The 27,146-nt window shown below is 40.1% G+C and overlaps 2 protein-coding genes across 2 annotated transcripts in view; one reads left to right on the top strand and one right to left on the bottom strand.

Annotated features, from left to right (window-relative positions):
• The first annotated feature begins 45 nt into the window (after positions 1-45).
• On the top strand, positions 46-12,114 carry LOC129335206 (molybdopterin synthase catalytic subunit-like). Its single transcript, XM_054987653.1, has 4 exons — positions 46-166; positions 1,461-1,614; positions 5,879-6,002; positions 9,269-12,114. Exons 1-4 carry the CDS (start codon positions 46-48, stop codon positions 9,335-9,337), a joined length of 468 nt encoding a protein of 155 aa, XP_054843628.1. The 3' UTR covers positions 9,338-12,114.
• A 3,791-nt stretch (positions 12,115-15,905) lies between these two features.
• Positions 15,906-27,146, bottom strand: part of ITGA2 (integrin subunit alpha 2) — a 101,874-nt gene continuing 90,633 nt past the window's right edge. The window contains exons 29-30 of the mRNA XM_054986762.1: positions 18,058-18,174; positions 15,906-16,659 (exon numbers count right to left, since the gene is read on the bottom strand). Coding sequence (XP_054842737.1) covers positions 16,570-16,659; positions 18,058-18,174 — 207 coding nt within the window. The 3' untranslated portion in view covers positions 15,906-16,569. The remainder of the gene's footprint in view (positions 16,660-18,057; positions 18,175-27,146) is intronic.

The following is a 27,146-nucleotide window of genomic DNA, read 5'->3' as shown; positions in this document are numbered from 1 at the left end:
AGTAGTAATTTGATTGTGTCGATTGTGTCTACTTCTAGAGATATCATGAATGGAATTGGAGATGAACCTAAGGACTTCATTAAATTGAGTGAAGAGAAGCTGTCGGCAGATGCCGTATCAGCCCTGGTGATTTCTCCCTGCTGTGGGGCTGTGTCCTTGTTCATAGGTGGGCTTAAATGCATGGTAGACTATTTAAAGAGATCCAGAGGAGTTAGCCGTGTTAGTCTGTAGTAGCAAAATAGTAGAGTCCAGTAGCACCTTTAAGACTTAACCAACTTTATTGTAGCGTAAACTTTCAAGTTCTCTTTGTTAGATGCATCTGACAAAGAGAACTGTGGTTCTCAAAAGCTTATGCTACAATAAAGTTGGTTAGTCTTAAAGATGCAACTGGGCTCTTTACTATTTAAAGAGAGAGTATCACATGTACAATGATCTTGGGCAAAGGGGAGGCATACAAATGGATGGACAGAAGGATGTTGAGGCATTCGTTCAGATGTGTCTTTTAGCACAACTCTAAATCAAGGAGGCTTGGAGTAGTTTCTTCAAACATACTGCAGGTCATATGGCGATGCATACTATGATGGCTATCACTGCAAAGCAAAGATGCTCCCTAAGCTACTTCCTAACATAGCTTGTGGCATGCATGCATACAAGAAGGCATCTTTGCAGATGTCTGTTGCATCATGCTCCATGATGTTGTCAGCCAGTGCAGGCTATCAGAAACATCTGCAGCACCACAATCTTTCCTGTGATATATTGCAGTGTGACAGCAGGATTTGAGTTTAGTGGCACCTTAGAGACTAACAAGATTTTCAGGGTGTAAGCTTTCAAGAGTCAGAGCTCTCTTCTTCAGACACCTCTGACTTCAGCTCTGACTTTCAAAAGCTCATACCCTGAAAATCTTGTTGGTCTCTAAGGTGCCACTGGACTCAAATCCTGCTGTTCTACTGTAGATCAACACAGCCACCCACCTAACGGTTGCAGTGTGAGCTTGCTGTGCTGCTCCATGAGCAAGGCAGCTAGAGTTGCACTGATTTCACGGCCCACAACTTTATTCTTTGTTGAACATCTGGATTGCACAGTTTTTGTGCTGTCAGCTTTAGCCTGTGTAAATACCCTGCTAATTATGGCTCTTATAATCTTCATGTCTGGGGTTCAGAATAATGGCATGGGAGTGTGCCTGAAAGGCTGCCCTGTGCCTGATTAACACAAACTTGCTACATTTCTAGATGGTTGCTGGATCACTAGACCAAAGACATGAGAGATTGCTTTTCGGCTGAGCTTACTGTCAACACAGATTCCTGGCAACTTCTTGGGAACCATCAGCCAGCTGACCTCATCTGGAACCGTGTCCGTAGTTTCATACACCTAACAAAGCTGTTGTTACAAAGGCTAAGGGCTAGCTGGTACTTTTTTCCAGGATGAAGGATCTAATAAAATAATATGTCTTCCTATTTCAGGCACTACCAGAAATAATTTCGATGGGAGAAGAGTCAAGCAGTTAGAGTACGAAGCATATGCACCCATGGTAGAAGTGGAAATAAAGAAAATATGCACAAACATAAGATTAAAATGGCCCTCAGTCAAACATATAGCAATACATCATAGACTTGGGTATGTATAGCCAATGCATACACATCTCCTGAATCATTAAAAAAGGAGTAACTCATACTTCTGTGTCTGCCAATTTTATCTTTTAAATGTGTGGGTCTCTGTTGATGGGGAGAGGGAGCTCTCGGGTGAGAGGGAAGGGATTTATTGGAAGTAGATGGGTGTGCCAAAGCTAAAATGGGAGGTTGGGTGAGGCTCCCTTAAGTTACAGAGTGGGTTTCCACTGGGTCTTTACATTCGCTTTGATATAGATTCTAGTCTGCTTTATTTTTCTTGGCTGCCCTACTTTTTTTTTTTTGAACTTTTTATTTTCCGTTTTTCTGGAATAAAAACAATTTAAACAAAATATACACATAACATTAAAAAAGACATTAACAGTACACCTTGGAACCGTCAATAAGAGAGCAGCTAACACTGAGAAATACATTATTGTTAGAGAAGGTACAATACTAGATAAGACTCATAATATTGCTAAAAAGCTGAAAGTGTTCATATCTGCATTTGGCAGTTGGTTGGTAGCATGAAGATGGTTCAAAAAAGGCATCCATTGTATAAAGAATGTTGACTGATACTGTGAGTTATCAGTAGAGTGAAGATAATCCGTTATTTTCTCCGTGGTGAAGATATCCCACACTTTCTGGTAACACTGTTGCAATTTTGGAAGTCTGTCTTGTTTCTAATATGATGCAAGAAGCATTTTTGCTGCAGCTAGTAACAAGAATATTAAGTTTTTCCTGATTGTTGGTACAGTTGGGTCTTCCCAGAGACCCAGCAGGATTGTCTTAGGATTTTTAGGTAAGTCATAGCCTGTGATCTCTGTAACAGTCCTCAAGATTAAGTCCACCAAAGGTGAGGCTGCCCCACCTTTAAGGCATGATCCAATATTAAATGACATGTGCAGAACAGAAAGATTCAGGAGGGCATTTTTATAAAGGGACTAGAACTGTAGTACAAAGGAGTAGTTCAGGGCATCATTTTTTTATGAAGGAATATGAGTTACGCTATTGTAATGTTCATTGTATGTATCACCTTGCTTTTGTTGCATTGTCTTCTATCTTTGTAAATCACTTCCTGCATTATTAATATAGCATGCCTTAGACAGTTTTTTGTTTGTTTTGCATGTTTTCCAGTTCTGTAATCTTAGTCCTGTTGCACTGTTTATTGGATGTCTTATGCTGGATGACTGAATTCTTTTTTTTTGTAATCTGCCTTGAGTGTCATTGAGAGAGGCTAAAAATGGAAGTAAATAAATACAGTCTCACAGTAGAAAGCCAGTATAAAACAAGATCAATAAAATATTTACTTGCGACTGGAAACGGGTCTTTTTCAATATATTTTATTATTATTATTATTGGCTTTATTTATATTCCACCTTCCTCACTGAGACTCAAAGCAGATTACACAATGGAATTCAATAACAGTTGGAGAGGGACACGAACTGGGAAAATTCCAAACCATGCAGTTCGTGGTTCATTGCGTTTCATGAACCATGAACTTTCGTGAACTTGTCCCAATTTGCGAACCGTGAAAACATCACTTCCAGGTCAGCAGAAGGTCTGCAGAGAGCCCATCACCCCATTGCCCAGGAAACTGATTGATTGGTGCTAGGCTGTCTGCAGTGACGAACTGAGATGCCAACCAAATGAACCGGGCTAAAATTCATCACGGTTCGTGAGAAATGAGCTCCCACGAACCACCAGTTCATGAACCAGCCCAGTTTGTGATGAACTTCGGTTTGTATTTCGGTTCATGCCCGCCTCTAATAATTCATACAAAGAGACATCTAATAAGCACTGTACAGATTGATAGTATCCGTATGAGGAGACATCTAATAAGCCATATATTAGGACACTGATTACCAAGTGAGTGAGCATAGCATTTTAGGCATGATACAGAGTGTGAATATAATGAAGAGAAATGATATTACATGAGTAGAAAGCAGTGAAACAATAAAAGGATAATAAATGCAGCAGACTGATCATACATCCTATACACAGCGATATAATCTATAGTCCCTTTCCCTTTATAAAGCACCGTCCTGAAGTATTCTTTTATACTATAACCCTATTAACTTTACAGAAAAGCTCTCCCGAATAACTCTTGTTTTACATAGCTTGCAAAATGACATGTGTGGGAGTCCTCCTGATCTCCTCAGGCAGGCCAGTTTGCAAGATGGGGCCACAACAGAGAAAGCATGGTGGGTTGTTGATTTTGCAAGGTGGCACCTGCAGAAGGTCCTGAACAGATGAATGGAGCTGTCATGGTGGATAGTAGGGGGAGAAGGTGTCCTGTAGATATGAGGGTCCAGGGCTGCACAGGGTTTTATATGTGATAATCAGTACTTTGAGTTGTACCCAGTAGGTGATGGGCAGCCCCTGAAGTGGCTGCAGAACGGGTGTAATGTGCATGCCCCATATAGCTCCTGGTAATAATCAAGCTGTGGCATTCTGTCCTAACTGGAGTCTTCAGGTTGATTTCAGGGGCAGACCCATCTAGATTGCATTACAATAGTTTAATCTCAATGTTCCTGTAGCATGGATCCAGGTGGTAGATCATCCTAGTTGAGACAGAGGTCTGTCTTGGCTTGACAAAGTTGGAATAAATCATTTTTTGCTGATGCTAACTTGGTTCTTGAGCAGTAATGCTGGGACCAGAATAACAACTAGGCTTTTAATTGAGTCAGCAAAAGTCAACTGAACCCCATCAAAGATCAGAAGTACCAAGGCCTCAGCCTTCCCAAACAGCATGGCTTCTGTCTTATCAGAGTTCAGTTTCAGATTGTTCTCTCCTAGCTGTTCAACCACAGCAACCAGACTATGGCACAAGACCTTTACCACAGTGATACTCACTTCATGGGTTGCAGAGAGACATATTTGCAGTTGCAATTGACCCAAAGAGAAACATTTATTACTATCCCTGGCATGAGGCCTGCACCTCAAGGAGGCTCGCAGTGTTCCCATTTCTCCAACAGCAGCTAATTCAAAGTGGGGCCCAACTGCCAACACCAACCCCCAGTTATTGTGTCTTGTCCACTTTCCTGAAACGTAGGGTGGAGAACAGGGCATATCAAAGAGCTACATGGGGCTCCTCAACCACTAAGTGAATATCACTGTTCTACCTCATCACCTGGAGATTTTGATTGAGATATAGAGTTGGGTGTTATCCATGTACTTACGACACCTGATTATAAGGGCTTTACATAGTGGATGAAGTAGCCCAGTATGCCAGATTCACTTGATCTTGTCAGCTAAGATCACTTGATCTTGGAAGCTAAGCAGGGCCAGCGCTGGTTAGTACTTGGATGGGAGACGGCCAAGAAAGACTCAGGTTACTATGCAGACGAAGGCAATGGCAAACCTCTTCTGCTCATCTCTTGCTTTAAAAACCGCATGGTCCTAGGGTCACCATGAGTCAGTTGTGACTTGATGGCAAACATTTATTATTATTGTGGAATAGTAAGACTGCACACTGGTGTCAAGCCTTTAACTAAGAAAGTCCGTGTACCCAAGGGAGAATGAAGCCCCTTGAAATGCAACAGTTTGGAGACTTGTAAATCTCTGTGGATGTTTCCTCAGATCAGGCCCCAGCCTGGGGTCAAACTACAAGTGATGAATGACACTTGAACGGCAAGTGTATTCCTCCCTGTTCACTTGCCCTCCACTTGCTCTCCACTCGATGCACTTGCTGTTCAAGTGTCATTCGTCACTTGTAGCTTGGCCCTTAGTCTTCTAAGAGAGTTCCAAGGTTGTACAGAAGCCACTGAGGATGCTTCTCTATGTAGTCTTAGCCTAAAAATGTGCTGCTGACATTAAGATGTTTTCTGAGGATCTAAGCAATATATTCCTCTTGGTCTTTTATGTTGTCTGCTTAGAGCCTTTCAAAGAGGTTAAACTAAGTCTAATTCAGTAGAGGCCTGGAGGCCTAATTTTTCTCAGACAAGCTGCATGGGATCCTGGACTGTTCCTGGCTGTGCTACCATTTCCAGACTCAGAGTTTAATTATTGTTATAATAAGTTGTTGTTGTGGCAAGTTATCTGTACCTTCAAGCTTTTCTTAATTTGTTTTCGTGCCGAGTCCTACCTTGCAAAGTACAACTGAGAGACGTGCGGTTCCCGTCTAATTTAAGATTCCTAGAACACAGCCTGCCTGTTTTTGTACAGCTGTGCAGCATTTAGCAAAAAGGCCTTGGCTTTTTATTTAGCTGTCTAAAGATTAAACTAATGTGGATAAAAGCAACAACAAATGTCTCTTTTCACTATCTCTGTAGTACGGTTCCCATTAGCGAAGCGAGTGTGATTGTGGCCATCTCGTCTCCTCACAGAGCAGAATCTCTTGACGCTGTGCAATACTGCATCAATACTTTAAAAGCAACAGTACCTATCTGGAAAAAAGTACGTGTTTCACAACGCTTCTGTTTTCTAAAACAATATCGTGAATTCCGTGTACATCATCTGTGATTCATAAGGACAGCGGGTCAGACAGTTCAAAGAACCAGTTATTTGCCAAGGGGTGTACTGACTAATAACGATCCATTAACAAAACAAAACAGGAAAACTTTCCATGAGGTAAAAAACACGATTTGTTGTTGTTTGGTTGGTTCTTGTAAATGCAATTCCACGTAGTGAGAGGTGGTACAGGAACGGCCATTCAGTTTCAATGAGTTTCATGTAGTAGTATTTTTATCCATTTACAGCACCTTCCCGCCCCCATGTTTTTGTGTTATGTGGCATTTTGAGGCTTGGATCCAAAGTGTCCTTTCAGTTTGCAGTAAGCACTTTTAGTACTGGAAGATGGAGAGGATGATTTTTTGACAATTCCTTCCTCACTCTGTCCCCCACGCTTTGACCCCCAGGGTATTCCTGGGGATCCACTGATCCAAATGGGCCCAATTTTGGAAGGAACAAAAGATTGCCATGGAAGGAGGGAGGCAGGCAAGGCCTCCATTTATGAAGTGCAACTCTGGTCACCCTACGTAAGATCCAAGCTGTAGTCTTTCTCAAAAAGAGAGGGATGAGGAGCTGCTGATTGAGTGTGACCTTCTTTTATGGCAAGTCCTAGGTGGAGCAGAACAAGGTTAGGATTGGAAAAGAGCAAGAGTCCATTAGCACCTGTAAGACTAACAAAATTTGTGGTAGAGTATGAACTTTCATGAGTCACAGCTCGCTTCAGATTAGGATTGCGTAGGATTAAGATTAGGATTGTGTCGCTTTTCTTGTGACAGCATGGAGGTAAGGTAACATACAATTGGTTCCCCATTTACATCTCCAAGGAATTATAGGCAATATTTCTGTGTAAACATGATTGGTTAACATTTTGATAAGGATGCTGCTTCTGCAGGAGAAAAGAAACAATAGCTCAATTTTTTTAAGAAAATGTGCATTGACTAACATTGCCATCCTAATTTCAAGTAGATAGCCATGTTGGTCTGAAATATAACAGTAGGATTTCAGTCCAGTGGTGTCTTAGAGACCAATAAGGTTTTCAGGGTATGAGTTTTTGAATGTCAAAGCTCCCTTCTTCAGATTGCCATCCAAAATACAGTTATTCCCGTTTAAGACCATCAAAATAAATGGTCTTAGGTTTGAGTCACTCTGCACAGGATTACACTGTTACTTATATTTTAATGTCTTTGTCTCAGGACAGGTTAGTGCATTCAAAATTTTGAATGAATGACTTTCCCAGAAAAAAACATGATTATTGAAATACTTCTGTTTTCAAATTCCTCTCCAACAGTATGATTTGGAAGCTTTTGTAGTCAGCTTAATTGTGTATGTATGTAGAGTACTTGCAAAGACACCAGTGGGTGATGTGAGCTTCCTAATCATGTGCAGAGTAAACATGTAAGGCAGCAGCCCTGGTTCAATATGTAGTGTTTGGCTAATGGATGAATATCCTCCAGGTTGGTGAGGAAGAAGATGGGAACCAGTTGGCCTGCTGCTTACAGTGGGAGTAGATTCCCTCATGCACCTCCCTATTCAGTTTCCCATACAATTCCCAGGGGAGTATGCAGCAAAGTCCTAATAAAGATGCACAGAACCCTCACTCTATATGCATCCCCTTTTCTGTGCTCAAAACACCTTATTTTACAACAGAGAGCCCATTCGTGTGATCCAAATATTTGTTCAATTAAAAAAAACGAAGGATAGGTCATCCATCTCTGGGTGCACCTGTGAACGTGGAAAGGATCATATGGAGCTTAATGAAATCATTTTTTTACTTGCTCTTTCTTCCTGCCAGTCCTTTCCTGTGCCTGTACCTCAGTATTACTTTTAACAGGGCCTGTGAACATTTCCTGTTATACACAGTTGGTGCTCAGAGACCCATGTTTAGTTACTCCCTTAGCTGTGCCCACAGCTCATGGATCATGCCTTGATTGTCTTCATGTGTCAGCACTCTCAAGTATTAACAAACAATTAATTAAAACCAGATACCAGAGTTTGCAGTATCAGACAAAAGTATTTCTCATTTACATGCAAGTACTAGGAAGCACTAGGGGTGTGCATGATGAAATTCCTGAGCTGGAAATATATATGGAATTAGCTGTTTCAGGTCATTACCGCAAGTTTTCAGAATAGTAAGACAAATGTATGATTTGAAGTATGAAACCCCTCCCTGAAAAAAAAAATCCGATTTCCCCCCTTTCAGCTACTTAGCAGCCATGCAGCATGAGCTCCTATTTTTCTTTGATTCTATTGATTTCCTTGGACAATGGCATTTCTCCTTTCCAATCAGATCCTTGCAGGGGAGGAATACAGAGCACTCTAAGCCAATCACTAGAGAGAGCTGCCATTCTCCTTTTACCCACCTTTGTGGGAGTGGAGAGGTTTTTTGTTTTTTCCCTCTGAAAGTAGAAAGACCGGGGGACCCTTATTCAGTGCCCCCCAGTAGAATTGGAATCCTTGGTCCAATTCGCTTGAAACTTGGGATTTCTTTAGTGGACTGGCAGCACTTATTCTACTGCCATTTTGGTGTTATTTGGTTGAAAAACAGCCGCTCCCTCATCTCCCAAAATGTCCCCCATAGACATCAAATGAAGACCAACAGAATTGGGGAGGGGGTTCTACAACAGGGGTCTTCCTCACTTTCTGAAACAAAGGACGGACCACAATGAGAAAGGATGGAAAATTCAGTTTTCAATGGAAAGGTAATTTTTAAAAAAACCTTCAGTCAGTCACTGCAAGAGTACAGAAATGAAATGAATGCAGACAGGTTTTTTAAAAAAAATCTTAGTGGTTGGCTAGAGCTCTCTTACTTGTCCACCATTTTAGGAATCAGTAAAGAAGTGCAGAGAGTTAGCTACATTGAGGGTCTGTAAAACTGAACCCCATTGTTCAATCCCCTTGAAACTTAGGGGATCTTTAGATTAGAGTGATCACTGTGTTCTCTGCAAATTTGGTGCCATTATCATTATAAACAGCTGCCCCAGATCCTTGAATAGATTCCCTATTGAAAATAGTGTTCTCGAAACTCTGGAACCTGAAAAAGCACACGTATTTGACTTCTGAACTGGTAATGTCGTACCTGGAAATAAACAGTCATGGTACTCCCCCCAAGTATGGATCTGAAATTGTAACACATTTTTTTTTAGTGAACAACCCTAGAGTGCACATCAATGTAATCATCTTGGCAGTAATCGTCTGGCATTTTTTTATTTCAGGAGGTCTATGAAGAAGAATATTCCTGGAAAGAAAACAAGGAGTGCTTTTGGGCTAAGACAGTCAAATAAAGATCTTCCAGCATGCTCAGTGGGACTGTTTAGTTTTGTTAAAATAACATGAAAGATAATTTTCTTTTCTTCTTTGTAATCAGCTCCTGGCTTTTGTCAGAAAACGAGTCTGGTTTGATTAGTATTCTTCTGCAAATTTTACAAACTGTACTGAAATTGTTCATTGCTTCATTGAATCTGCCGTAGTTTCATGCATGAAGAATCCAGAATTTTTATGCATCTCTTTCCTGTTTTTTTACATTAAGAATTTTCCCTTCTCACAGTGTTTGCAATCTTGGGCTATGTTAGCCTTTCCCACAAAACCATTTTTTAAAAAAATCCTCATCCTCTTTACGAACACTACTGATGCCAGGTGTGAACATTCACACATGCCTTTTTTGCCTCACTGTGGGAACAGCCCTGAGTTTTCTTAGGCTTGTACTCACAAGCCTAAGTATACTAGCCTAAGTACTCACAAGCCTAGCTTGTATACTATGCATACTGGGCAGTCATGGGTACGACTTGCAGGAGTGCCCATGATTGCACTGGCACTTCATTTTGGATGAGAATTGTTGCCAGCTATGAGATGTTCTGCTTCACACGCTAAAGTGCTATATTAATGTAATCGCAGGGGTATGATTGCATAAGGAAATACTCTGAATATATTTTTTACAACAAAAGTGGGAAAAATTGATGCTTTGATTCTGGGATTCACAACAGAGTGGTGTGAAGGGGAATGCTGACACTATAAAAGAAGGCTTAGGATATGTTCTCTGGCCATGCTTGATAACATTGAACATAATAAAACAGGAGTTCAGTGGCAACTTAAAGGCCAACAAAATATTTTCCTCAATAAGCCACCATCTGCTGGAACTTACATCTGATGAAGTGAGTTCTGACTTTTGAAAGTTTATTTTGGAATAAATTTGATGAGTCATTAAAGTGCTGCAGGATTCCTGTTTTATTTTGCTCCCACAGACTAGCACAGCTACCCGGCTGGATGGAGCATGAGTGAACCGGGCACTGGTTAGAGCCGAGCTGTTGTCCTTTTCTATCTAGTTCTTATTCACTGCTGCCACCTCCTGCTTCAGCTTGGAAAAGTAAAAACTCTCAACACAGGTGTTTTGTTAACTTTTCTCGGCTATTGCTGGAGGAACAGAGGTGGGATGGGGTGGATGAGGGAATGCTTGTGAATATAGCACGAGGCCTCTTCGTATGTTGTGTCTGTCTTCTCCCTTAGAACATGGAGCTGCAGCATCTCCAGCTTTCTGAGCTTCAGTCCTTCATTTACAATATGCGAATAAAATACTGACACACCTTACAGGGATATTGTAAGGACTATTGAGATATGAACATATGAAAGCATCATAGAAACGCTAAGCATTTTGGTTATTTTCAAAAGTACTAGTGGTGCTAACAGCTTCTTGATCTGCTTCGCTGCATTTCTTCTTTTTAAAAAAGAAGCACCTTTAAACTTTGTATTCGATAATTTAATGGTGCAATATTAAAAATAAGTTGATAAATTGTTTATAATATCAAGTACGCCTTATGCTGGCATAAATTGGTGCTACACTGGTATCCCGGGCTTGTGTGTACTGCGACCCCATGAAGTTCTACTTCATGGGGTTTTCAAGGCAGGAGGTGAGTAGCTGTGGTTTGCTATTGCCTTCCTCTGCACAGCAACCCAGTCTTCCTTGGTGGTCTCTTATTCACATACTGTGACTGACCCTGCTTAGCTTCTGTGCTCAGATGAGATTGGGCTAGTCGGCTTTTAGGGCTGCTACACCCAGAGCTTAGGCTGCCCATTATCCTTGCCTTCCGCTTCAGATATGTAGTGCCATACCAAGCAGAATTACCACATTCTGATTCTGTTGACTTCAGTGGACTTAGAAGGGTGTAACTCTGCCTAAGATTGCACTGTTCGTATTTGCTACAAGCAGGTAGACGTTTGATTGGACTACCTTATTGCTAAACCTTTCGTTCTGTATGAATGGCAGTATGCTAGTGTGCTTTTAGAATATTTTAATGCTAATAACATGAATGGGTTGCCCCAATAGACTATTTTGGCATGGGGATTGTATAGCCAACAGTAGTTGAGGTTCTATTGGCGATTCCTCTAGCTATATAGACAAAATTTACCCCTTATCTTAAAACAACAGAATAAGATGCATTTCCTGAGTCACTAATAGATGTTAGTAATAACACTGACCCAGACTGGGGAATTTGGCATCCTGCTGCTGGATCCAACTAGGTTTGGCTTTGATAGGTTTTTATTGGGTCCTATCCCAGCTCTGTCACAGCAGCAACCACTGGAATTACTTAGTGGTTGCCCCTGTCCATGATAAAGCAATTTATTTGCACTATTCTGATGAGGCAGATAGAGGGCTGCTTTGCACAATAATGGATGAGCTTTGGCAGGAGTGGGGGGAAGGATCAGAGCCTGGAGGTTGGCAGAACCTTCAACTGAATAGAATTCAGTGGCTACAAGAAGGTGGTGGCGGGGTTTCCCAGCCTTGTGCCCTTTCCTTTGCCATGCATAAATACCATACAGCTGTGACCGTGCCAGCTCCTTTGCGTTCCTACAAGAACTGTAGAACAGCAAGGTCGGTTTGTTAAGCTGGCTTTCCAAAAGAAAAGGGGCAACTAAGAAGGAAACATTGCCGAGTTGGATGACTCTGTGCTGACTCTTCTTGCAGTCTTTGAAGACTTGGCTTTTATTCATGCATTCAGGATTTTATTTTGGTTTTACATGTAGGACTGTTGGGGCACACTATTCAAGTGTACACACTTGCTGTTGATTTAAAAACCTATCGAATGGTTTAAAACAGACTTTGTCTTGTTGTTTATGTGCACTGTTAGTGTTGAGCGCACAAATCCCACACCATACATTGGATTGGATTCTCCTGGCTTTTTCAGTCCATCTCACCCAGTTCCCCTCGTCCTTATTTATTTAATTTTATTTTTAACCCACCCTCCCCGCAAGCGGGCTCAGGGTGCCTGCTTGGTTGTGAGAAAAAAAGCAGTTTGCAATAGTGACGGCCATACATTTTTTTACTTTCCATGGGAGCAACAGTAGTAGGCACTGAAATGGCTCTTGCCCAAATTAAATGGTGCGGCAAGTCAAATGATTTTTAAATTCAACAATATGAAATTCATGACACCATATGCTGCTTGGCTGCTCTTATTTATAATACCTTTCAAAAATACTACTCAAAGCACCCTTTAAAATCGAGCATAAATAAAATAATAAATATCAGTATTAATAGAAAGGGGGGGGGAAAGAAAAATAGTATTCAGATCTACATATGTATGCATTGGGGCATATAGCCAGTAGGTGGCAGTAGAGAGATGATGATGATCAACAAAAACACACGTAGGTAAGTATAGAAAAGAACAAGAGATCAGTAGCACCTATAAGACTAACAAAATTTGTGATAGGGTATGAGCTAGAATGTGAAGAAGTGAGCCGTGACTCATGAAAGCTCATACCCTACCACAAATTTAGGAGCTACTGGACTATTGCGCTTTCCTACTGCTACAGATTAACATGGCTACCCATCTTGATCTATCGCCAAGTACATATGTGTTTGAGAATATACAACCATTTAAAAAGTTGACTTTCTGGTTTCTATATAAAATATGAAATAAGAATTTAATTGTAACTGAAATAAGTATCCTTAACAATCACAGTGCAGCCACTTTCAACAGAGGACATGGTTCCTTTATTGTACAGAACAGAGAATTCTGGCAGCTGCCACAAAAAAGTTATCAACGTGGTTTCAAATTTACTCAAGGTTAATCTTTTATTTCACACATCCACATTTCTACATTGATTGTTCTGATTGTGCAACAAAGTGCAAAATATACATAACAACGGAGGCAAAACTGTTAGGATCCATGAAACCCTCTTTTGCTGCAGAAAGGGAACATGGTATTAAAGGCTACACTGGACTGGAGAAACAGTGAAAAACAGGTGGAATGGGACAGGCACATTTTGGGTGAACCCCACTGGGATACATTCAAAATGTGTAAGAGTTTATTGCTTCTCTTATGCAATTCCTCCTCTTCTCTTGGTGTGCGTGAGAAACATTCCCAATGTATTGTGCGCATGTGTAAAGATACATGCAGTTCTGCTTTAAGACTCCTATGCACAGCATGTCGTCTCTTGAAAAGGTCAGAGGAGGGTTGATTTTCCTTTTATCATTGTGAAAAAACAGCTAGTTGTTCAGCTGCAAGTCCTTAGTGACTTTTATGCTTGTGCCAAGAGAAGTAATGTTCTGTTTGGTGGTGGAAACTGCTGTCAAGTCATAGCTGACATATGGCAACCCCTGCTGGGGTTGTCAAGGCAAGAGATTAACAGAGGTGGTTTACCATTGCCTGGCTCTGCAACCCTCATTCTTCTTTGGAGTTCTCCCATCCAATTACTAACCAAGGCCGATCTTGCTTAGCTTCTGAAATTTGATGAGATCGGGCTTGCCTGGCCTATCCAGGTCAGAGCAATATTCTATTTAGGGGAAATTTATTTGGTTTTGCCCTTTAATAATTGTCTTTGCATATTGCTTCAAAGTGCAAGAGCTCTCAGGTGTTTGCTTTTTGCTACAGTTGCAGAGGGGGAAAAAACACCCTTGTGGTTTCCTGCATGATGGATTTTTTAGAAATCTATTTTAAATGCTGTTTTTGATGAAATGCAGGAGTTGCTGCTGTCTAAATCTTGAGCATGATCATTTTGAGTATTTTGGGTATTTAATCCACTAGTTGGAAAGGTTTTAATTTAGATCCAACATAAATATAAAGCAAGTTAGATATCTGGGATTCTGGGTTCCAAAAACTTTTGGCTGAAATTGATCAGCTGTAATCGTCCTTGGTAAAAAGAAATGGGAGATTTGCTTGTGAGATGAGAGCAGCTTGCGGACAGGCAATATACAACCTTGGGCTCCATCAACCCCTAGTTAACAGCAAAATAGTGTTATATTTGCCTCATCTTTTAGTCATCAGCCACCCTGATTCTTTTGTGGCATTTAACGTTGCTTCAAATCCCACCTTATTAAAACAGTGCTTTACAGAAATTTTCAATACCAATTTTCAATACCTTTTAAAAAAACTATGCATGCTGCAAAACTACATATTTATATCATGTCTTCAGCAGGATTGCAGAGGTTGTACCCATTGAAAAGTGCAATAATAGAAACATCAGTTACAGGAAATTAAAAAAAAACATGACATTGTGGCTTAGTGGAATATGTTCACACACCAGAGTCGCAAACTACAGGGTGTTTTTTGCCAGGATGGTCTAGAAAACAGCCACAATATCTTGAATAACAAACTAATCATGACACTGGGACTGGATTGTACCAGTTTGCGACAGATGCATCTTTGTAAGTCACTGCAGATACCTGAAAACAAAAGGCTACCTATTGATGACATATCAGGCACATAGGCTTGCATTAGACAGCTCAATCAATAATAGTCTTGAGATGCTTAAAGAACAGTGCTTCAGTTCAGCTATGCTTCAATGCAGCAAGAGGCTGCTGCGCAGACGAATAGCCAACTGCTTACCCCTCCCCATCCCATCCAGCAGTCTTAGGAGCCAAAGGGGGCATTTAAAGCCACACCCCTAATCAAGACATACAGATATATAGATGTCTTTCAGTGCAATCCTAAGAAGAGTTACATTCTTTTAAGATTGTTGCAATCAATGGTCTTAGAATGGCGTAGCTACACTTAGGATTGCACTGTATGTTCCTGGACCTGTCCTTGTATATGGCTGTTGCCCAGGTTCATCAGTAAACTGCAGAGTGGCTCTGGATGATGTTGCTGTGTCTCATTCAGGGATTAATCAAGTCACCTCTACAGCCAGCCTAGTTACTTACAGTTCTAGTTGGGCACAGCGAGTCAGTAGCTACTATCCAGAAGTCTCTACCAGCCCATGGACACACAAAATAATTATTAAGGCACAGCATATACTGTTTTGGGTTACAGAAAGTATCAAATAATTGCACATTTAAAAAGCCCTGTACATTCATGAATTAGTTTTATAAAACGGTAGGGTTTGGAACCCCATTCAGCCTGAGTGGTCACCTCCCAGAGGGAGCAGAGAGAATGACTTTTGTCAGAGAGAGCAGAGGCCATGTCAGTCCATCCCTGGGACCTTTAGCTGACATCCTAAACCAGCTCTACAACAGCCTTTACAGGCTATAACAGTGGAGTCTGGCCCACTGGCAAGTCTAGCTCCTCTCCATCCTAGCTTCTTCCGCTCCCTACCCATGTCCTCTGGGGTGGGCATGGGCTCGTTGCTGAGTACAAGCAGCCTGTTGTCCCACATACAAGAATGCTAAGAAGTGCAAATCCCTGGAACATAGTATGCAAGGAATGCATTAGGTTTTCCCATAAAACAAAATGTCTTGGCTTACAGAAGATTATGGGCACAATGCAACCCATTATTAGCTCAAGCCAACAGTGGTACTTTAGCCATTTTCACACATCTTACTGACTGCGCAAAATCATGCAAAACTCTCATAACAACGGCGTCTTCCTGGCGTGATTTCCCGTCATGACTGGTTTGTGGCACGAATCGCGCCAAAAACCGGAGTCATGGTGGGAAATCGCGCCAGGAAGACGCCGTTGTTCTGAGAGTTTTGCGCGATTTTGCGCGGCCGGTAAGACGTGTGAAAACAGCCTTTATTTCCTTCTTCACCCATACCAACAATACATCTGTACTGCATAACATCCCAAAATGCTTTTTAAATTAGAAGGCGAATATAATCCAGGAAGGTAAAGGAGATGAAGATGCTGCAGTTATCCCAGCTGGGCACGTGTAAACCTTGTTGCAAACCTAAGTGAACTGTCTGGCTCGCAGACTGAAAGAGAACACATTTTTCCATGCGGTACAAGGGACTCTTCCTTGGCCCATCTGACCACAGATGATAGAAAACGCCACAGCTTTTGTGACACAATTCAATATTTCTGCTTCTGGACCTGCCAATTCAGAAGGTCTTATAATACAATACAAACATACCTGGAAAAAAATTATTTAAACCCCTGTAAACAAAACCCCAAACCGACCAGCAGTTGTTTATAAAAGGAAAAAAGTCTGTGTAAAATAGTTCCATCTATAAAAAGCAGAAGACATTTTCATTATTAGAAAAAAACAAGAGGAGTAACCCTTTACAGTGATCTGAAAGCTGAACTAGTGTGACCGGAAGCACCATTTGTGGATCAGTAGGTTGGCGCACACAGTCTGGGTACCGGTAGGTTCATTCTGTCTCCTTAGTGAGTTCTGTAGCTTCATCCATATCTTCTGCACCCTTTGTCATTTTCTCATATTTTCTTTTGAAGAAGCCAAGCTGTAATAAATTTTCAGAAGTGTTCTTAATACTAAAATGCACATCGTAGGAAGGAAGGGCTCCCAGATTCAACCGCCGACATCTCCAACCAAATGACCTCAGGAAAGGCCTTACTCTGCTGGAGACACTGCACAGCTACTGCCCACCAGAGGAGACAACAAATGAGCCAAGGCACACGCTCAAGTATAAGGCAGATTGCTATTTTTGTAACAACATGAGGGTCTGGTTTTGAGGAGCATCCAGGCATCCTTCCCATTTGCACGGATCAAACTCCATTCAACATTAGAGGTCACGTTTTAGGATGTTTTACTTTAAATCACTTGGACAACATCTGGTGGAAAAGCAACCCAACCACAAATTTCCTGCTTTAGATCTGCTTTCTCTCTTAAGTACATTGATCTGGAGGATAACAACTGGATTACTCCTGAGCTTGAATTACAAAACAAACATCACTGTGACAATGACTGCACATGTAACATGAAGAATATGACTACGTTATTGTTGAAGGCGAGAAAATAAAGAGTCCTACTGATTTAGTACAGGTGCTACTAATGCAGCAGACTAAAAACTAACCACCAGGGTTCATGTCCTAGATGCCTTGAGAGCCAGTTTGGTGTAGTGGTTAAGAGCTCGGGACTCTAATCTAGAGAAATGGGTTTGATTTCCCACTCCTCCACTTGAAGCCAGCTGGGTGACCTTGGGTCAGTCACAGCTTCTAGGAGCTCTCTCAGCCCCACCCACCTCACAGGGTGTTTTGTTGTGGGGATAATAATGGCATACTTTGTAAACAGCTCTGAGTGGGTGTTAAGTTGTCCTGAAGGGTGGTATATAAATCAAATTTTATGATGATGATGATCCCTCCTGGCTACTGAAAAGCACTTCCAGAGGGATAGAAGCAGGGAGGGAAAGACTGGGAGGAACATCTTTGCTGAGCCTTTGATCTCCCTCCTTGTTGTAGATATAAAGCCTGAGAGAGGCCAAATGGCAAAATCTTCGTTATCGGTTCTCAGCCTGGCTTGGAAGAGCCAGTCTTGGAACCCAGGATTAGCCTGCTGTTTTGTTCATTAATAATCATATTTCTGTATGGTTACAAAGCACTTGGGATCCACTTGAGAGAAAAAGCAGGGTACTAATATTTCAATAAATGACATGGGGAGCACATCCCATAGGATCAAAATACATTCTGATGTTCCAGGGGAGAAGGATGCTTAAAAGATGGTTGTGCCCAAGACTGCTGAACCTTGCATTTTTTGCAAGCTGCCTTGAGTCCCCTTTTATTAAAAAAAGGCAGGTTATACATATTCAAACAGGTAACAAATGAGTAAATGCTAGTTATCCATTCAGCAAACAAGAGCTTCTAATTAGCTTCATGTGAAAAAGTCCTAAATATTTACTTACTTTCCATAAAGCGGCAACTAGTGCTATCAGCAAAAGAAGGCCTACCAGGACGCTTCCTATCACAACTCCAATGGGCAATTCTGCTTCCGCATCAGGCTTTATTATTGTGACTGGGATCTGAAAGAAACAGTGGCATTGGTTACCAAAGGGAAAGTGACACTTATTTTATGAAAGCAACATTTTCTACCTGCACACATACTATATTTATTGGGGGGAAGCTGATGATTAATATAGTCCCATGGGGTCCAGGATTAATTTATTGCCTTGGATCCAGAAAGCCTGTGAGCAAAGGATAAGATAAAGGCAGCTCTGGAGGCCTCTTTTTTGGAACCACCTTTTCAGTGGAATGCATTAGGGTCTACTTACGTTAAAATGGATTTTGTTCCTCCAACAGTCTCTGAAGCTAGATAAGTATGGCACATAATATCATGACAATATCAATTTGACCCTCTCTCACATGCTAAACTAACATGGTCAAATCCAGATTGAAAAATTGGGAAGAAATCTTTCTTATAGAAAGCTTGGATAGATTTTTTTTACTTAGATCGATTTATAGGTAATGATGATGAGTTGTTATTTTTCCAACTGAGGTCTAAATATGATTTGCCAACTTCTGCTGAATGGAAATATTTACAATTGCAACATTTGTTGATGTTCAAATATGGTCCGACAGCTCAGACTGCTTCAGAATCTCTTCCACTTTTGGAAATTCTTACTGAATCAATACAGAAAGCAAAACCTACAATATTTGTATATAAATATTTCAGGGCAGTTAATAAATATGATACCCAGAACCTTAGAGATGGATGGAATAATGATCTAGAGCATCCAATTTTGCTAAAGCAATGGGATAAAGCTTTAAGCCATATACCTGTTGCTACTATGGATCTTAAGTTGCAACTTATTCAGCAAAAAAATTAGGTTTAGGATATAGTGGACAACACAACATCTTTTTACTAAAGGTTTAAGCAAAATTTCTGCTGGTGGTATAATTCATAATATGCATTTCTTTAGCATATGCTTTGGACATTCAGATCTTTTGGGAGGAAGTTATTAGTCATATTAATTTTGTGTTAGAAAACTCATTTATTTTTGAGGCTGTTAATGTACTATTAAAATACTTGCCTGTCTCTTGGAATCAGAGAGCAGAACCACAAGTGACAAAAGGCACAGATTGGACACTTGTCTGCTTCCCTCAAGTTTTGATGGGAAATGTAGGCAGCTTGGTGGAATGTTGGACAAGTGACAGTTGAAAAGTCCATTGGACAGCAGTCAGAGAGCCAAGCTGCGAGACCAGGATGCCTACATTTCCCATCAAAACTTGAGGGAAGCTGACAAGTGTCCAGTCTGTGCCTTTTGTCACTTGTGGTTCTGCTCTAAGTGATGATCAATGGAAATGGACCCTCCATGCACTTACAGTTACTAAAAGACTTATACTTCAACACTGGGAAGACAAAAACTCATATCCTGAAATTCAGTGAGTTGAAAGCCTTATAAACTTACCAACATTTGAGAGCATATAGAAGACAATTGTGTGTGGACTTATTTTTAGATATTTGGAAATCTTTTATAGATACTTATGTATACATTTGCTAATAATGTTTTTGTAGCCAGCACTGTCCTCCTTTTTTCTTTGTTTGCTTTTTTATTTTTTTTCTGTTTTGCACTAATACATTTTTTTTAAAGTAAAATAAATTAATAAAGGCAGCTCCTTGTGCAGAAAGAAGGTGTTTCCATTTACATGGGGAGGGCTTCTGGTTTTCATGTCGTACTGGATATTCACTGACACATAATATTAACTCTTCGGGGAATGCAAAGGGGAACAAATCTGCAATAGGAAAATCCAAAAGCTTGTGTCTGTCTTTATTGGAAGATTGCAGAATTCTGCAGGACTTTTCTGCTTGCAGTTCAATTCTTAGACATAGCTACAGCTCCCACAGGATGGAAAATCTGAAGTGAACATTGAATTTAAAGAACTGCCCCTTTCTATCCTCTCTCCAAATAGTGAGATATTAACCAAGGCACTGGCCAATTTTTCATGAATCTGATTAGAAATACAGATGTGTCTGTTGGCTTTCAAAGATATTTAGAGCTTTTCAAAATCTATGAAAACCCAAAATGAGCTATGAAAATTTGGAAGAACATTTTCTTTTTAAGTGCAAGATGTGTAAAGAGTTACAATGAAACTGACTGATGTAATTTATACTCATGACTTCTGGGAGCTCCACCCTGAAACCACTCAGATATCTGAGACTTCATTACTGGAATTCATTTTTATTGTGTTGGTTTGGGTGTGGATGTCTCTATACATTTCACCGTGGCTTTCATCCACGTACTTTGTAACAGAATCACTGTGGTTATGATTCTAGCAGGTGGAGTAGTGTCCAAATGGCAACTTGCTCTGACAGTGTGGGGGAAAATATATTTTAATTTCCTTTATTCAATGCTTTTATAAAGTCTGGTTGTTGTGGATTTTCCATGCTGTATAGCCGTGGTCTTGGCATTGTAGTTCCTGACGTTTTGCCAGCAGCTGTGGCTGGCATCTTCAGAGGTGTAGCACCAAAAGACAGAGATCTCTCAGTGTCACAGACTGTGACACTGAGAGATCTCTGTCTTTTGGTGCCAGCAGCTGTGGCTGGCATCTTCAAAAGTGTAGCACCAAAAGACAGAGCTGCTGGCGAAACGTCAGGAACTACAATGCCAAGACCACAGCTATACAGCCCGGAAAATCCACAACAACCATCGCTCTCCGGCCGTGAAACCTTCGACAATATATTTATAAAGTCTGATCATACAGCAATTACATTGAACCAAATTAGCTGAAATTAAATAACTTGATTGTATAGCTTGTTTTTTAATATATGTTTTAATTCATTGATAAATCTGGGTCTTGAAAACCTTATAAGATGTTCTGCAGAATACCATGCAAACTTAAGTACAATGAGTAAGGATACCATTTATGCATGCAAAATATTTATAAGTCTTCCTGATGCTGCCACTGCACAATACAAAATGTCGCTATTTTAAATGGTGTTTTAATATTTAATATTAATATAGATGTAATGTTTTAAATTGTTTTTAAATGTTGTTAGCTGCCCTGATCCCACTTGTGGGGAGGACAGGATATAAATATGAAACAATAAATAATAATAACTAAAATACCAGCGAGATGTTGGTAAACTCCCATTATGAGCCCCAGTCTCCAGAGCTGGAAAGATTAAAGTGCGGGAGGAAAAATGGCCACCATCATAGAGACACTCCATGAATTTCCCCTCCTAGTCTTTTTTTTAAATTATATTTTTTTGGTTTTAGTTCCAGTTCACTCTGATAACAGAATTAATCGAGATCTTACATTTTTTTTGTTACATATTATATACCATGCACTTCACTCCAAATGTTACCAGAACTGCTCTATTTGAATGGGGAATTAGCTAGCAGTCTGGAACTAAATTTAGTGCGGATCTTTTAACCAATATATACCGGGGTCCCTCTCCAGACGCTCGTGCAATAAAGAGGAAGACTAAATAATGATACAACGTGTTTTGCTAAATAATGTGGCATATGCCTGAACTAGCACACGCATACAAGGTTACACACAAGAGCTAGGAAAACAGAGTAGGAAAATAGAGACGGTTGCATTAGCGGGGTAGCCCACTTGAGAGCGATGAAGTTGGGTATACTCACAATCCCGACGTGGAGCAAAGACGTAGCAGCGAGATGGGGTGGTCTAATGCCAGCACTAGATTCACAGGTAGAGTGACAGCAAGGAGTCTGGATAGGGATGGCATGCGCCTGGCTGGGAACAGGAGAGAAATGGCACGTGCAACCTCATGGCCAGGGAGGCAGGCTTAAATACCCCAAAACGTACCCTGGGGCAGATGCCTTTCCCTGTGGTTCTCAAAAGGGGAACAAAGGCTTAATGGCTCTACAACTACCCTTGACGGGCCACTTTAGTGTCTGATTGTAAGAGTGTGACACCTCGGGAAGTGGGAACAAAGGAGGGGAGGGGAGCGCCGGGTGGGTTGATTGGATCGGCCAGGAAGCTGCTGTTGTCTTGATGTCATTGGTCCTGGAATGTGGTGGCTGCATTGAGATGCGTCCATTAGCTGTTATGGACAGTCGGCACTTAGCTTCCATCTCAGGGAGGCTTCCAGAGATATGCATATCAGGGTGAAGCTGGGCTCCATGGATGTGACAGAAGCCTGGTCTGTAAATGGCTGCCGCAGGGCACACAGTCCATAGTGGTTCTTCTTTGCCTGGGAAACATGGCTTCTCCTTTGGCACGGCTTGGGCTTGCTAGCAGGCTGCCCAATGGCGGGGGCAGGCTCAGTGACCATCCTGCAAGGGGCCTTCTGTGGGAACTAGCCAGGGGGTGCCTGGCCAGGCTCGTGGAGGCTCCCTCTGGCTGGCATTGTGCTGCTAGCAGCATGGCTCTGGGCCCAGGTGAGATAGGTGCTCAAGGAGGCAGGAAACAGACATAGATTGTACAGTCCATTGCAGCAGTAAGAACAGGAAATAGGCATGGGCAATGCTGCCCCAAAACAGAGTCTTTGATGAATTCATAAAACAGCAACACAGGAAACTGACACAGTTCATGGCAGGCCCGATAACAGGAGGAGGGGGTCCTTGGCAACAAACACATCTCTACAATTCCATCATAGTTATATTACCTTTCACTAAGCTATTGTCACCGTAAGTGTACCTTCTTTTAGCTCTAATACTTCTTTTCTTTTTCCATTCATTTAATTGTGTTTAGCTAACGTGCAGCTAAGTCTCTATATTTCTGTTCAATCCATCTATAGAGCGGGGTCCATTTTTGTTTCCCATTATGTTTATTTTTTAGACATTTTTATTTTATGTCTTTTATTAATTCTGTCAGTGTGACCAGTTCTGCTGTCTCTAAAATTTTCTCTATCAATTCTTCTTTTGTCGGTAAATCTGTATTTTCCCAGTATCTGGCATATACTATTCTTGCTGCTGTTATTATGTGAGTTATCAAATATCTATTTTCCCTGTTTATCTCATCCGGCATTAAATTTAGTAGGAGCATTTCCGGTTTGAAAGGTATATTCATTTCTAGCGCCTCTTGCAACAATTCATGTGTCCCTTTCCAATATTTCTTAGCTTTTTTGCATAGCCACCATATATGGGAAAAGGTGCCTGTTTTCTCTTTACACTTCCAGCATTTATTGGGTACATCGGGATACATCTTTGCTAATTTTTCTGGTGTCACATACCACCTATAAAACATTTTATATAGGTTTTCTTTGAAGGTGGCTGATTTTGTTATTTTGATATTTATTCTCCATATCTGTATCCATTGCTCCAAATCTATTTCATACCCCAGGTTTTGTTCCCACTTTGCCATATAATCTTTTAGTGCCTCCTCTTCTATCTTCAATTGTTTTATGAAGGCATATAGTTTTCTAATTAGTTTTTCATGTTTCTAGCAGCAGCTTATTGAAAGGGCATTGTTCCATGTAGAATCCTTGAGTTTTATCTTTGGTAAATCTGGATTCTATTTGCGCTCTTAGCCACCATCCTGTCTCTATGTTCTGCTCTTTAGCTCTTGTGTTGACTTTAGCTTTCCATCCTCTCTTAGTAGCTGTTCATAAGTGTGCACATTCTCCCATTTTAGTAAGTTTGGTTGGGTAAATGCTTCCACTGGTGATATCCATCATGCCGTTTTTGTGTATATTTGGGATTTTATTTTCTCCCAAACATTAATCAGGGATTTTCTTATTCTATGATCCTTAAAATATTTGTGCGTATCTGTTTTTTGGTACCAGAAGAAGGCATGCCATCCCAGCTTAAGATTATGCCCTTCTAATTTCAGGAGTCTTAAATTGCACAGTAGAATTCATTTGTTTATCCATACCAATGTACAGGCCTTATAGTATAGCTCCCAATCAGGTAAATCGCAGCCTGCTTTCTCTTTAGAATTCTGTAGGACTTTGAATCTTATTCTTGGTCTTTAACTTTGCCATATGAATTTTGAAATTATTTTATTTAATTCTTGAAAATATAATTGGTTTCTTATATTTGGAATGGTCTGAAATAGAAACATATATTTTGATAATATGTTCATTTTAATTGTAGTTATTCGGCCCAACAGAGATATATGCATGTCTTTCCATTTATCCAAGTCTTCCTTAACTTCTTTTAGTAGTTTCTGATAATTGTCTTCCATTAAGGATGTAACTCTGTTGGTTACGTGGATTCCTAAGTACTTCACTTTTTTCCCCACTGAAAGCCAGATTTCTCCATTAACTTCTTGATTTGTATTTTTGTCATATTCTTGGTGATTATATTTGTTTTTTGGTAATCAACTTTCATTCCTGCCATTTCACCAAATCCTCTTATTTTCTCCATCAAAAGATCAATTGCTTCTATAGATTCTTTTGGAATACATATCAAGTCATCTGCAAATGCTTGTAGCTTGTATTCTTCTCCTTTTATTTTTGTTCCTTTTATTGCTTCCGTCTTTCTAGTTTCATTATTTAGCACTTCCAGTGTCAAAATGAATAGGAGTGGTGATAGAGGGCATTCCTGTCTTGTCCCTTTTCCTATTTTTCTTATAGAGGTGTTTTACCTGGATTTTGGTTTGCTATTGCTTCAGTTATCACCCTTATAATGAATGAATTGTTTAATATTCTACTTTGTTCTTCCATTAACTTTGTGTTTATAGTTAATTTCAAGTAGTTCTTCGGTTTTTCTGGGCAGACTTCTACTTTCTGGTATAATTTTTTATAGAAATTTTCTATGATCCTTTTAAAATCTTCTTTTCCATATCTTTCTGTTCCTTCTTCATCTTTTAATGTATTTATTATTCTTTTCATGGATTCTTTCCTAAATTTATATGCTAACCAATCCCTCTGGTTTGATTGCATTTTTGAAATAGTTTTGTTTTGCAAATTTAATCTTTTTTTGCAATTTCTTGTTCTCCAAACATCCACCGAGTTATATTCTTTTGCCATTTGTAGAACATTTTTTGGCAATTGTGTTGACACTCTTTTTGTCAGTTTTGAAACTCCCCCCCCCCTTTTTTTCTGCTGAATACTGCATTACAATTCCCCATCCAGCAGTATTCAGGTACTCATAGTTTTTTATTATTTGCTGTGTTGTTCTGAAGAAGCCTTCTGGATGGTCATTTGGTGTGTACAGATTTATTAATAATATTTTCTTTCCCTCTTTTTGGAACTCTGCTAACAGTAGTCTTCCATCTTCTGATGCATATACTAATTTTGGATCATATTCTTCCTTAATATATGTTACAAGACCTCTTTTTCATACTTTGGTCCGAAGCTACAAAACTTTCCCCCAGTCTTTTACATTCCAACAATCTCTGAACACGCTTTCTAATATGTCTCTTGCAAACCAATTTGTCTACTTTTAACTTCTTAAGTTGTGCATATGTTCTCTTCTTTTTTGCAGTGAATTTAGTCCATTAATGTTTATAGAGAGGATCTTCATTTGCTTCTTATCTATCTACCAATTCTGATTTATTACCATTTTTTTCTTCTGTCCTTTTGTTTTCAGTGGAGATAATTTAGTTCCTTCCTCTGATTCTGGTTCTGATTCTCTTGAAGTTTCTTGTGAGGTCTCTTTCTCTCCTAAATTCTTTGTTTTTTTCTTCTCCTTTCTCCTCTTCTTAAGGTTTCTCCCTTGTCTGTCTAAGAAGTCTCTTGTGTTGTGTATGGAATCAATCTTAAATCTCTAGCTATTGTATGTAAAAAGGAGACCCTCTGGAGTGACCCATCTGTAGCTGATTTCATTTTGACTCAAAACTGAGGAGAGAAAGTAGTATTATCTTCTTTTTGGCCTCATGCTCCATGGTACCTCCTTAAGTATCTTTACTTCATTTCCTTTTATATTTAAAGTTTTCTCTCTCATTTCCTTCAATATTATTTCTCTCATCCTTCTCTTTGTAAATTTCACATGTACCTCTCTTGGTAGCTTGTTTTTCCTTAAAAGGCTTGAGTTCACTCTATAGGCCATGTCCAGTTCTTTTTGAAATTCTTCATTTTCCATTTTCAGTATAGGGGCAATCGCCTCACTCCGTATGTCATTAAGTATTTCCTCCTTATTCTCTGGTATATTCTGGAACCTCAACATGCAAGCGGCTCTTTCCATTTTCCTTATAGCTTCTTCTGAAGCTCTCTGTCTATTTTTGACCTCTTCCACTTTTTGATTTACTATATCCACTCTTTCATCTACTTTAGCAATTGATCGTGTCAAATTGGTTATTTCCTGCTTATTTTCTTTCAGTTGTTCCTGAAATTCATCCATTTTACCCTTTAGTTCATTAATCTGTTCTGATAACTGCGTAATGCTGTTTTGCTCCTGCACTATACTTGATGTAAATGTCTTTTCATTCTTACCTCCTTTCATTTTCTTCAAACAGGTGCATTGCAGGAAGAAAAAAAGATGTTTTTTCTTCCTGCAATGCACCTGTTTGAAGAAGAATGAAAGATTAGTACTCCCCAATTTCAAACTTTATATATGGACTTCGCTCGTTAACTTCATCTATGAATTGAATTCGTGTTTGGACTAGTCATATGGTGGACTTAACCATTTGAAATTCACTTTGAATGCTTTTTCTAGAGTGGCTTGCCTGCCTACGATATATCCTTTATTATTGTATTTACTGTTTTGTATTTTGAGGGTTTGACTTTGATGCTGTGATACTCCTTGTTACCACTGTCCTGGTAGGTTTCCTCGTTGCTGGCACTATGGGTTTCCAAATAAGAGTCCTGCAGCTCCTGGATGAGTCCAGGTGCAGCTGTTGCACTGGGGAAGGGTGCCCACTCCCTGACACTTTCTCATATAGGATAGAAACAGCATGGGATTCCCATACCTTTTTCACTGCAGAAAGAAAAGCAGTTGCAGAAGAAAGTTTGAGTGGAAAGATGTATCATGGGTTAAGTATTTTCTTCCCTTCAACCTCCTCTGCTCCATTCAAATTCACAGCTACCTATGACTTCTTAACAGTTTTTTAAAAACTCACCAGAGTCACAGATCTACCCACACATGTCTTGTGTCTTGCTGGCACTAACTGACAATCAGCACAATATTAGATGCTGATAACT

The sequence above is a fragment of the Eublepharis macularius genome, chromosome 8, assembly GCF_028583425.1.
Source record: "Eublepharis macularius isolate TG4126 chromosome 8, MPM_Emac_v1.0, whole genome shotgun sequence".
Taxonomy (NCBI): Eukaryota; Metazoa; Chordata; class Lepidosauria; order Squamata; family Eublepharidae; genus Eublepharis; species Eublepharis macularius.
The sequence above is the reverse complement of the archived record's forward strand: the minus strand, read 5'-3'. Positions and strand labels throughout refer to the sequence as shown.